The following is a 12,915-nucleotide window of genomic DNA, read 5'->3' as shown; positions in this document are numbered from 1 at the left end:
CTGTAGGATTTTCGACATTCTAAGGCCAGAGTGGGAACTCAGTGTAGCAAATAACATGCTGCCTGGTACCCACAACCTAATCAGAGAGCTGGTTCTGCTCCTAATTGTGTATGTTGTTTTGTTGATTTTTGTTTTTTGTTTTGTTTTGCTAATGCAAACCCAGAGAGGCATCAGGCAATGCCCTAAGTGGTCAGGTTCCTGTTACCCATAGCAGGAAAGCTGGATTAAGTTCCATTCTATTGGCTTTGGGCTGGCTTAACCCCAGCTTTTCAACTTTGTAAGAGTGGGCCAGTAGCTGTGAGCTCCCTGACTCTCCTATGCCTCATATAGGCTGACCAATACTAGACAAATCAGAGCGATTTGGGGTAAAGTCTGGACCTCCTACTCATCAAAACTTACTATTCCTGTGAGCAGTCATGAGAAACAGACCCCAGGAATTCCATCACCCATGTTCTCATTATGTTAGTGCTTTTGTGGTTGTAAATAACTATTTTGAACTCAAAGTTGGATTTTAAATCTTAGCAGCTTTAATCCCTGGGACAAGAGCCTTGACATATTTTAGTCTCGGTTTGCTTGTCTGTTCCTCAGAAATTGTCATTTTTCACTTGATGGGGTTATCTTCAGTGTTCAATTAGGTGATACAAAAAGTCAACCAAGTACATGGCATGGAATACTCACACGATACATACTGATCAACGTATATAAATGCATTAAAGCAACATTAATGCCATTTGCATATCCATTATCAATCAGTCGCTATACCCAGTTAACAGCAGACACTTGGCCAAGAAAATTTTGTTTAAATGTGAAATAATACTTACATCCAAGTGGCAGATCTGTGCTGATCCAAGCAATTCAAATATTTAGTTGGGCCTCACAGGCACTCATTTAAAACACATAAAGGCAGGGTTCAAAGAGTCGAGCATTCACTTCCTGCTCAAACCTGCCACCACACAGATTTATAACACCTCAACAGAGGCTGGGTAATTTAAGCCTAACTTACAGCAGAAAGCTACTAATAAATTTCCTTGGCTCTTATTAGAGGGGACTTTTAAATCTTCCATGACACAGTAAGAAAGAACTCCAAAAATTTCCAGTCACATTTTTCTTATTTACTTGGTTACCCTAGAGTGGATGATGACTTGTTTTCCTTCAGTTGTATCTGCACAGTTTGACAGATGGCTGTGACAAGGTTACTCCTAAATTGATAAAAGGTTTGATGGTGTCGGTACATTTGTCAAAACTGTCTGACACAGCATATAATGGACTCTGCACTCCAGCCTGGATGGCACTGGAGTCTGTTCTGACCAGTTCACATTCAGTGCACTGCAGAATGCAACCTTCCTCGGGGCCAGGCAGAAGTCGTGGAGATTGGTTGGAGCAGACCTTTCAGCTCTCAAGCACACTCTGGTTTGATTCCCCCAGCCTCGCATTGTGGGTGTTTCTCCTTTCTGGTTACGTGTGAAGGTGACATTCACAGCTCCATCTTCACAGAGGTAATGGTAAGGTGTTATAACAGCACACAGAACACACCGAGAAAGGAAGGGTAGGGCAGCTGACTTTCCTGCTCTTCCGGGCATGATTGGATATTTGTGTTTACCTGCCTCTGAGAGTATCTCTCCATTTCCCTTCATTCTGCCCTTTGTGGCAGCATAATCACGTCACAACAGAACAATTCTATTTGTTCCTTCCAAATATGTTAATTAAGTCCAGATTATTAATTATGTGGAAATAGGGTCAACCTTCTGGGGCTTGCTCAGAACATGATATTAACTAAAACATATAATACCAATAGGATGGCTAGAAAAAAATATCAATGTTAAATGTGGAAGATACAAGCATTTTAATGATTTCTTCCATTTTAAATTCTATCCAGTATGTCAAATATTTGGTTTTAGTCTTATAAGAGCAATTGACATCAGCACCAAGGGCATGTCCACAATCATCTAATAGGAGTTACCAATCTCTGTGAAGGTGGAAATATTATTATATTTCCAAAAAGTTTCAGTGATCTCACTTTATTGAATTGCTCCCATTTCTCCCACTTCCAGCTTAAATGCCAGCTAACCTAAGTATCTACTCACACATTTCAGCTGGTAATGAATACATTTTTATTGGAGTGTCCATGCCACGAATATATTTGTATTGGAGTGTCCATCTTCACTGCATTTGCCTTTCATGCTTATAAATTATTGTTACTAAATGCTTAATAGTTTATTTCTGGCCCATTCATGATTGGAAATAGATTTTTAAAAACCAATTTATGTTGTATTTTGTGTTTCTTTGTTTTTTTCTTTGGATGCTCATTTAGTTGTCTCAAATTCTTGTGTTTGAGTAGGAAAATGAATGCCAAAGACAAATGCTATCCTTCACCACATGCAATTATTCTATCACTACAGTATTTAATTATCACACCCTCTCCTCTCAAACCAAATCATTTCCCATCTTACTTTTGACTACTCCTCTTCTGTTCCTCAATTGGGTGAGCTCTCCAGCTGCCTTGTACAGCTGGAGTTAGCCTTCTGAAACTAAAATCTAACTACAACCCTTTTCTGTTTAGGGTAAAGCAATGGCATATTTCATCACTCTTTATTTTTTAAGATTATTTATATGAAAGGCATATAGAGAGGGAGGGAGAGAAGGACAGAGAGGTGGAAGAAAGAAAGAGAGAGATGAGAGATTGAGAAGAGAGTTAAGCCATGGCCAGATGGTTGCAAAGATCAGAATGGGGTTGGCCCAGGGCCAAGCCATGAACCAGAAGTTTCTTCCAGGCGTCCCATGTACCTGTAGGCACCAAAGTTCTAGAGCTATCTTTGCTGCTTTCCTAGGCACACTAGCAGCGAGTTGGAGCAGAAGTGGAAAAGTTGGGTCTGGGACAAGCGCTCCTTTAACATGCTGGCATTACAAGCTTAATCCTGTGTGTCATAGTGTCGCATCTCCTCCCCATTGCTCTTGTTGCTCTTAAGCTGAAACAAAACTCTAAACAACATCTACAAAGGGATTGTCTGTGCCTCTACCTGTCTTCAGCATATGCTGCCCTGCCCTGTCCTCTACCGCCTCTCACAGGGGGCTTTTCTCAGTACTTGCTCCTTCCTCTTCTGGCCATTGCTTCTGCACACATTCTGCTTCCTCTGCTTACAGTGCTGCTCCCTTCCTTCACCCCTTAGCTGCAGTCATTTATTCTTCTGTCCCTTGCTCAATTGTCAGTTCTTCAGAGACGCCTCTCCTAATCACCTTAATTAAATCTAATCACACTATCACTCCTCCAGGTGCCACAATCCTCCGTTTTCTGGGCTGATGGTTTTAATTTTATATCAAATCATATAATTATATATTTTTCCTAGTACAATGCAAATTTTGCTAACGCAAGACCTTTGCCTAGATCTGCTCACCACGGAATCCTCAGCATAAGCTTGACACGGGTATCCCTTGTAAGATTTCTTGATTGGAAACTTAACAAAGTTCCTTGAGGTTTTTTGAAACAGATATTACAAGGTCTTTAATACAGTTTTCCTCTAAAATACATCCAACCTACTAATGTATCTATTCTGAAAACAGGTCTAAGTGGAAAGACTTTCCAAAATATAAAAATCATTGTTCATGTCTATTATTCTTTCATCCTATCTTCCTGGACCTTTCACTTGTGGTCTTAATATAGAGGCCTTGATAAAGCACATGAATAAAATTCCTTAATAAAAATTTCCTCTTGGATTATACATTGAAAAATAATAGAATTTTTTCTCTAATATTATTTTTCCTGCTATTCATTAGCATTAATATGAATACTGTATACTAATGATAGAAAATTCAATATATCTATGCTTTTTTGTATATCTCTGTTTTCTGTTATTTTATTACCAAGGATATTAACAAATGTTGTATTTCCTATAATAGAAGGAATATTAACTCTGAATGTACTTATAACTTCATAGGAATCCCGATGACAAATCCACTTAAATCTACAAACACTATATGATCAGTAGGTGGAAATTTTCTAAATTATTAAAAACACGACAGGAAAGGAAGATAGTAACAGGCATGGCAAGAGGTCAACACTAGGAAACAAGAAGCAGGGCTGTACAAATGACATACACTGACCTTCTATCAAAGGGAATCTTCATGTCATCAGGTCACATCTATACAGCTTAAGCCATTCAGGCTCAGGCCCCACCAACATCGCCAGAGAGGACTTGAGAAAGATATAAAAGAGGACCAGAGTACAATTTGCTGCTAAACAAAGAGGTCCTCAGTCAAATGCTTAGAGTCAAAGAGGTGAAACCATTAGCAAGTTGCAATCTATCTTCTTAGAAACAAGAGGGGGCAGACTACAAAGGGGGCAAGCCGTTTTGTCAGTGACCACCAATCCACTTGATGGCATGGCCAGCACTGAAAGCCGGACCAGTCAACACACAGTCATTCCATTGTACCACGTCACCTCGTCATATCTGCCCTCTAGAACTCTCTTGGGGGAAAAAAAATCTGAGCAGAAAATTCCAAGTCACAATAAGCGTAACACGTAACTGACCTTATCCCTAGCCAATAATACCATAAGAAACCACTGCCTCCTCTGTGCTCGGGATTCTTTGTCTCCAGGGCGCATAAGAAATCTTAACAGAATGTATTTTCGACATGGCAAAGTTTCTGTGTCACCTCATCTCTTTCTGCAGTTAGAAATGCCAAGACAGGCATTCAAGCAATACTTTCCATTTTAAAACTTCTCGCAATTTTTTGCAGAAAAGAATATTGACATGGAAATTCATAAGATGATGCATCAGTGGCATCTTATTAAACCAGATATCCAATGAAATAGATTCTGATTTATTGGATTTGCTGGTGGCAAATACCATGGCCATTCTGGAACAACCAAGTCTGTAAGAAATTGTTCACAAATCTCCACAATTCCTCACAATTGGCTGCAGTGGACTACACAGGCAACCTCAGCACAGCACTGGCACTTACATGAGAGTCTAGATATCATCCAACTCAACCCACTGCTTTAATAAACAGGAAGTTGAGGCTCTGCCTTAAGATCCCATCATGGCTTGGGAGAAGATCACATGGAATGATGATTTCATGACTCTCAATGATCCTTATCAATTAAGTGAAACTTATAAAACAGGGAGCCAGTGCTTTCCATATGACTATTCCTTCAAACACCAGCAGCAGCAACAGAACAGAGACTATTAAAGATGCATGTATGTGGGGGCCAGCACAAAGGATCAATAGGCTGATCCTCCTCATAGAACATCATCATCACATATGGGGACCAGTTTATGTACCAGATGCCTCACTTCCTGTCCATCTCTCTGCTTGTGGCCTGGGAAAGCAGTAGAGAATGGCCCAAAGCCTTGGGACCTGCACCTGTGTGGGAGAACAGGCCCATGGTGTGAGATTGGCTCAGCTTGAGCCATTGGGAAGATATAGGTAATAAAGCCAGTAGCTTTACGGTCTTTGTCTCTCCTTTGCTCTGTAAGCCTGCCATTCCAATAAAATAAATAAATCTTTAAAAGATGTATGTTTGTGTGGTGGGCATGTGGTGCAGTAGTTAACACACTGCAACTCCCAGTCCTTGGACTTCTCCTGGCCTGGTCGTGGCTGCTGTGGATATTACTGGAGTGAATGGAAGACGGAAGATCTCTTTCTGTCAGTCTATCTCACTGCATTACAGATTTGATGAAAACAAATAATAAATTGCATCATGAACACACACAATTATGTATATGCACATGTATATTATATTAATGTATATGTATAATGTATATTATATATATATATGTATATTATAATAAATATAATATAATATAATATAATAATATAATATAATAATATAATGTAATATATATAATAATATAATAATATATAATATATAATATTTATATTTTTAAAATTCATGAGCTTCATCTCTGACTCAATGAATCATAACCTCATGGGCCCAGAAATCTGTGTTCAACTAAGCTCTTGGAGAGACACGGGGAAAGGAAAGAGTATTTTGTTGATACCCACAAATATTTTTTAATGAAACAGTTCAAACACCAGTCAAGGGCAATAGCTTTTCTTTTTATGTCATCATCCGTTAAGGGAGATGCTTTACCTGATCCTTCTGTTTGTAAAGCTGGCAATCTTACAGTTGCAAAGACACACTTTGTAAACACATTTTAGATTTTTGTAACAAGAAGCAAAAGCTTTTGCCATGTATTTTCCAACTCTCAAGCACAATGTTTAGTAGACCAAACTGTTACATAGAATTATGCCATAAAATTCAAAATAAAAAAATGGAGTTGTTAGTATTGTTGTAATTATTATTAAAGAGACAGTAAAAAGAGAGAGCTACCCCGATACCACTGATACCCCGATACTTCCCTCCCCCCGATATCACCAATAGATAGGTTCTAGGTTTGATTTAAGCCACAAGTCTCAATCCAAGTTTCCAAAGTAGCAGAAAATTAAGCAGTTGAGTTGTCACCACTGTCTCCCAGGATCAGCCGGGGCATGAAGCTATAGTCAAGAGCCAAATCTGTATATTTAACCCCAGGGCTCCTGTAGGGAATGTCAGTGTCCGGACCCACAGAAGAAACATTCAGCCCTTAATAAACTATTGTGAATGAGTATTTCTCTCCCAAGGTCCAGTTATTTCTTTCATGAATCAAGGCAGACAATAGCAACAAGTTTCCCCCACCTTAATCCATTTACTGCTATACATAGTTATGCATTTCTTGTTTTGCTTTATCTGCTTCTTTACATTGCTTTGCTGTATACTCCCATTCTGAAAATCTAGAATAAAGGCAAATAAATATTGTCTGATTTGATTTCCTCTAATAGTTAAGAGGTTAGGAAATTTACAAAATAAATATCCTCTCAACCTTCCTGTAAATGCACTGCACAAGAGAAAAAGAACAATTGAGTAATAATTTCTCTAAGTTTAAAAATATACAAGGCACAAACGACAAATATCTGTAGTAATATTATTCTGAAAATTATCAGAGAGCAATTTAAAAATACAGGTCTTTGTTCTTTGATTCATTATTCTTTGCTAATTTTATTTGGAGGACACACTCAAATATATTTGCTACATTTGCACATAAATAAGAGAGCTAAGTGCCTGTTGACAATAGATCAATGACAATTATTTGGAAGGGGATTTCATCGTTTCTATTCCTCCTAGCATATATAAAATTTCTCAGTCTTAACAGAAGATAGCTTCACTGTAGTTGGCAGATATTGTCACAGAAACTACCTTATCCTTCATTCTGGCTAGAATCACTTCATTCTGGCTAAAGCCGCATTTGCCAAGCAATAATCAGAAAAGCTTTGGCAAAATAGGAAATAATCATCCCAAAGTCTACCACTGAGGGTTGTTGAGATTCCTTTCACTTCTCAGTCTCTTTCATGAGACTCATCCCTGACTCCATCAGCCCCACGGTCTGAAAACACAACTCATCCCTTTTCAGGTCAGTCAACAGCTCCTTGCATATTTATACAAGGATTTGTTCAATGAAAACTGAGTGTTATACTGCACTCCAGGAACAGCCTAACATGCAATCTCAAAGTCCTCTCTCATGCAACATAGTTTCCTCAATGAGACATCAATGATTGCCTACCTTCAAGACAATACCAGGTTATGGCCACAGCAGGAGGGGAGTGAAAAATGATACAGTGAACATGAGGACACTTACGGTTGGCACAGCTTGATGAGGTCCTGGTCAGTGGTGCCTGGTGGAAGGCCTCGAATATACAGGTTGGTTTTACTCAACTGTTCTCCACTGCTGTTGTTGCTGCTGTTGTTGCTGCTACTGTTTGTGCTGGGGCTGGGAGGAGCCATGGGGTGGGGAGCTGGTGCATAGGACTGCTGGAAACAGAAAGAATTGTTACTGGAAAAACAAAAGCTGGCACCGCTGTTCATAGAGCCAGCAGCACAACTCAAAAGCAAAGCAAGCTTCTCATCCTCTCCACTCCACACACGTGCATGCATTTGTACAGCCCCACCATGCTGCTGCTCACAAGACATCATTACTTTCTATTCTGTAAGTTCTGCATCTGGGTCACAATGTCACCCACAAACAGGATAAGCAAACCGCATGTACTCTTGATAAAGCTTTTCAATGTGTCCCTAGCCACGCCTAGGCTGGTGAGGTAGTATGTTATGTGCCTCCTTTAGAAATAAACTTTCTCTTGGCACCAATGTGCCACCCTTTGCTTTCTTTCCTAGGCAAGCATCTTTGGTTTGCTTATAATCCTTTGTTCGCTCCTTCTCTGCAAAGAAATATTTTTTTTTCCTATCGGTTTCCTCCTCACGACTGGCTTGATATGTGCATTTTTCTGTAAATATAAAGTCTGTAAACAAATAAGTGACTCAATGAGCAAATACATTGTAGTTCTCAAAAGGCTGATTGTCTGTTGCATGTAAAATAGTCGTCATTACTTTCAGGAGCCACCCTGGAATTTCCTCTGATCCAAGGTCCCCATCTAAGCACCACAGATCTTCTGGACAGCATTATTCCTTCATTTGGAGTTGTCCTATTCATGATAACAAGATTAGCAGTGCTCTCAGCCTTTCTCCACAGATTCTAGCAGCACACAGCCCCCCAGGAGTGATAAACAAAACATATGTAATGTCTATAAACGTTTTGTTGTTATGATAATGATCTATTCACCACCAGAGAGCCACTGCTATAATGTCACATCATTCCATGGCGAAATCAATGTAATAAAATGTGTAATTCTAATTGCACCTGCCAGAATTAATCTATTTATTCACTATGCTTCTTAGTTTTTTTTTTTTAATACAAGCATGGATTTATAAGTTCTCAAATAACTGAGTCACTTCTATGTCTTTTTTATTCTTTTTTCTTTCTCTCTTTTTTCTTTTTTCTTGCTTTTTTTTTTTTTGGCTGTGTGACCCTAGGAGGGTGTTTTAACCTCTCTGAAATGGTGCTCTTGTTAATACAAAAAGGGAAACAAGAAAATTGTTCAAGATCATAGGCTCTTTTAGAAAAAATGAGGTAACAAACAGACAAAAGTCCTCGAAATTAGAACCAAACAACAAATATTAGTAAGAATAAAAATAGGGTTAACATCGTGGCTTGAATCGGCCTTGCCAGTGATATCACTCTGTGACAATCATAATTCTGCTTCGGTTTTAGTCTGCATTACTGCTCACAAGGAGCACATGCATCCAGACTTCAGGCGACTTTTGGCTGTGTTCTACCCTGAAGTCTCATTAGCTGTTTTATCAGGTTTGGAAGGTGTGTCATTATCAAACAGCACGTTTTGGGCACAATAGCAAGACAGTGTTCAGATGAGGGCAAACTACACAGTCTTTTTTTTTTGGCATGAGAGTGAGCCAAGGAATGACTTGAGAGTAGATCTCGGTGCCTTTGTACTCCCATTCTTAAATAAAAACCTGAAAGAAAAATTGAAATATACACAGGACAAACTTTTCTGGAAAAAAAATAATGGGTGCTGAATTCAAAATTGGTAGTCCTCTTGGGTCCAGGGAAATGAAGAGCTATTCTGGAAAAAAAAAAAAAGTGCCTGCAGCCTTGGTCATGGAAAGCTACAATCCTTATGTGGCAGCCTTCAGGGACTCCCACTGAAATGAAACATCCACAAGAAAGTTCTGAAATCCTATGGGAACCTTTCACTATTCCTACTGTCAGTTCAGTTTGAACCACCAACCTTTACCCTTCCTATTCAGCACAGCCAGGATTGGCTCTACCCATCCTTCAGATTGTAATTCAAATGGCACCCTACGGCACTCTGCTATTTCCTTCCAATATTTTCAGCATACGTGCTTTTTCTCTAATGTGTTTAGGGCTTGCTTATTTAATGTTATTGTTATCCCTGGCATTAATCTCTATGCTCCCCAAGGCACAGAATGAATCAGCCATTATACAAATAGTTTCTAGTCTCATACCTGATATACAATGATTACTTAATACAAATTTAGGCTGCAATATGAACAATAAAGGTAGCACAGCACCTATCCTACATAGACAGAAGACCAAGTTTCACCATAACTCTAGTTTCACACTGTACGTGTTTGTTTTGTGCCTTGAAGGATCTAAGATTAGCACCAGTATGCACTGCCAACTGGTTTAAGGGGACGATTCTCAGATATGTTATATCCAACTGCAATTCATTGCGTCTGTTCTTTCATCTCTCCATTCCCCCACAACACACATCCTCCCCAATAATCCCTCTGCTTTCAGCATTGTAGGAATGCTTTCAGCCTCCTGTTCAAAACTCCTCTATTCTCCAATTGCAGCCCTCAGAATAGTCAGCTAGCAACATCCCTGACAGCTTTTAGAATCATCTTTGCTTCTGAATTCACCTTGTTCCCCAGGTCAGACTTAATATCATCTCTCTTCACAGGGCTTCCTGCTCCCCTTCTCTAGTTTCTTTTCCCTCCCTTCTCTTTTGGGAATCACTGAAAGAGGCAGGCAGTGGGGAGTTGGGGAGGGTTGAGCATTGCACAAAATTACAAAATGCAAACACAAGCTGGCCAAAAACTAAGGAAAGGGGAAATGAGAGAACAGATAGGAGAGGCGCAAATTCCAGAGCCTACAACTCCCTTCTTTGAAATAAACATCTTTCTCAACCATTTCTTCAACACTGCTTGATTTAATATCAACATGCTTTAACGTAGAATTTGCAAATGAATTACACAGGAGAACATTTTCTTTTGCCAATATTTGAATTAAATGGCAGATATTCAATGCCTTTTTGGAATTTAATATCTACATTAAGCTCAAGTTTCTTTACTGATAGAGAAAGCTATGACTCATTCCCTGACTCAAAGTACTCTATTTCTCTCCTTGGCTACCCTCGACAGTTGAGCTTTCCCTCTTTCACAAATGCTGCACACAGTAGGTGTTCAATACACAGTTGTTCCAAGGCCTACCTGGTCTCTGTCCCACTAAGCTCAGGGGAGATTCATCTTTCATCTCTCCCATGTGCTCTTCTTCTAAAATGCACAGGGCCTCTCTGAAACTGTTCTCTCCCACTTTCACTTCCCCTCTCTCCGAATTCTTTGAATTCCATTCTGAACTCCAGCTTCTTTTAAAATGAGACTTTGTTTAAAGCTGTGTTTTTTTCCTCAGTTGCACAGCCTTTTAAACCACCAGGGAGTCGGAAGAATGTCTCCAGCTTTATGTACCAGGATTCAGAGGCACCGGTTCAGAGGGAGCACTTGAGCATCAAATAAGACACCACCAGTTACAGGACCATGAGTCTGTGTTTACCAAATTCCTCTTCTCCTCAGATAACTTACCCTAACTGGAACATCACTTAGTGAACTGCATGAAACCATCAACATGCCGTGCAAAGGGCCCCCATATACACACTGGGAGAAAAAAAATTATTGGAATTGGAACTGAGATGACGTTAGGGTACTTCCATACATGGACAGCAGAACTGCAGTTTATAAATAAGAGAAGTTTCAGAGGAGTGGAGAAAGAGGGTCTTTCAGAAGCCATTGGAAGAAAGTGAAACAGCGAGAGATGGTTTTTCTGCATCGCACTGTTGTTTGGTTGTTTTGGAATTCAAAAAAATCTTGCTGAACCACCGATTGGTCCACAGATTTTAACAGCCTGGATGGGGACTCATTGTATCCTTTCACAGTCCATGTATTTATCAATGCTGCACTACTGATTCAGGGAGCAGTTAGCACTAGAAATCATTATTTGGTTTTGAGGATGATAAATTCCCTACTCTATACATACTTTTAAAATGTAATTTCTTTAATCCACAGAATGTTGGTGGAAGATTCTAGGAGTGCCTGATGCAAGAACCGGCCTGAATGAATTAATTGGTGAAAATCAAAAGCCATTGACTATGCTTTGGTTGCCAAAGACAGAGGACCATGCTACAACATCTAAAAGATCGGGCCTTAGCCATTTTCAGGGTCACGGGGGCGGAGGTCACAGGAGCCACTTTCCTGATTGAAGTGATTCTCTTTTCCTTCTCAATTCTTGGTCATTATATTCTGTTTTTTTTTTTTTTATCGATTAGCTTCTAAATCATTTTGAGGCACTGAGTAAGAGCTCTTAAAATGTTAGTAAAAATATGTATTTTGCTTCAGATAAAATTGACTTTGTGTATACTCAAAGTCACACTCTATAAATCCTATTTAGGAATAGGAAGGACTTATGGTCCAGGGTTACTGAACCTGAGAATGCTGTGCTGTCACAGGGCAGGGGGTTGTGGTGGATTCTGCAGTGTCAGCCTTGGAAGGAGCTGTAGAAACGGCAGATTTTCAGCAGAGGGGATCTGGATGGCACTCTGAAGGAGAAAGAGGACTTCTGTCGAGGCCACATATGTGTGGCAAGGACACATAATTTTTCTCAGATGTTTATTCATGGCAGAATTGCTGAGAGAGTACGTCAGGGATTTTGAAACCTGGGTTAACATCCCTGCCATACAGAAGCAGAACTGGTGCACCCTGTAAAAACAAGCCCAATCTCCCTTCCAGAAGATTTGATTCTTAAAAGAGCAATGCAAGTATGTGAGAGCAACAACATTGCTGGGCATCATATTTGTAATATTCATCTCACATTGCAAATGAGGAAATTGAGCCAAAATAGAAGGGGGTGACCTTCTGAAGGTCATACCACTGCAGCCTCAATTTCAACTTAGGCAGTTGGACCAAAGAGGCCCTGAAGTCCCCGGGGAAGCCACCGGAGTTCAGTTGTTAATGCTTTGGACACCAGTGCATGTGACTGCTTCTTGGAAGTCGGAATGAGAGGAAGAGGTTAGGCAGAGGCTCTGTGCATCCATGTACAGACAGGAGAAGATAAACAGCAGAGCAAAGGTTAACAAGCCCTCTCCCTCCGTCAGAATCTCAATGCAGACCATCTTAAATTTAATTTGAAATGCCACAAGTTCTTCCAAATAATGTCCAACAGTTGGGTTCATTTG

The 12,915-nt window shown here is 39.8% G+C and overlaps 1 protein-coding gene across 7 annotated transcripts in view; it reads right to left on the bottom strand.

Moving 5' to 3' along the window:
- The window catches only part of RBMS3 (RNA binding motif single stranded interacting protein 3), a 632,648-nt gene that overhangs the window by 411,738 nt on the left and 207,995 nt on the right, over positions 1 to 12,915 (bottom strand). For 4 of the 7 annotated variants that reach the window (XM_040963885.1, XM_040963911.1, XM_040963904.1 and 1 more), the window contains exon 2: positions 7,674 to 7,846. In XM_040963885.1, the coding sequence (XP_040819819.1) occupies positions 7,674 to 7,846 (173 nt within the window). The remainder of the gene's footprint in view (positions 1 to 7,673; positions 7,847 to 12,915) is intronic. The other 3 variants (XM_040963914.1, XM_040963912.1, XM_040963894.1) reach the window with 1 other exon arrangement.

The sequence above is a fragment of the Ochotona curzoniae genome, unplaced genomic scaffold, assembly GCF_017591425.1.
Source record: "Ochotona curzoniae isolate NIBS_2020 unplaced genomic scaffold, NIBS_Ocur_1.0 contig_1302, whole genome shotgun sequence".
NCBI classification, from domain to species: domain Eukaryota; kingdom Metazoa; phylum Chordata; class Mammalia; order Lagomorpha; family Ochotonidae; genus Ochotona; species Ochotona curzoniae.
The sequence above is the reverse complement of the archived record's forward strand: the minus strand, read 5'-3'. Positions and strand labels throughout refer to the sequence as shown.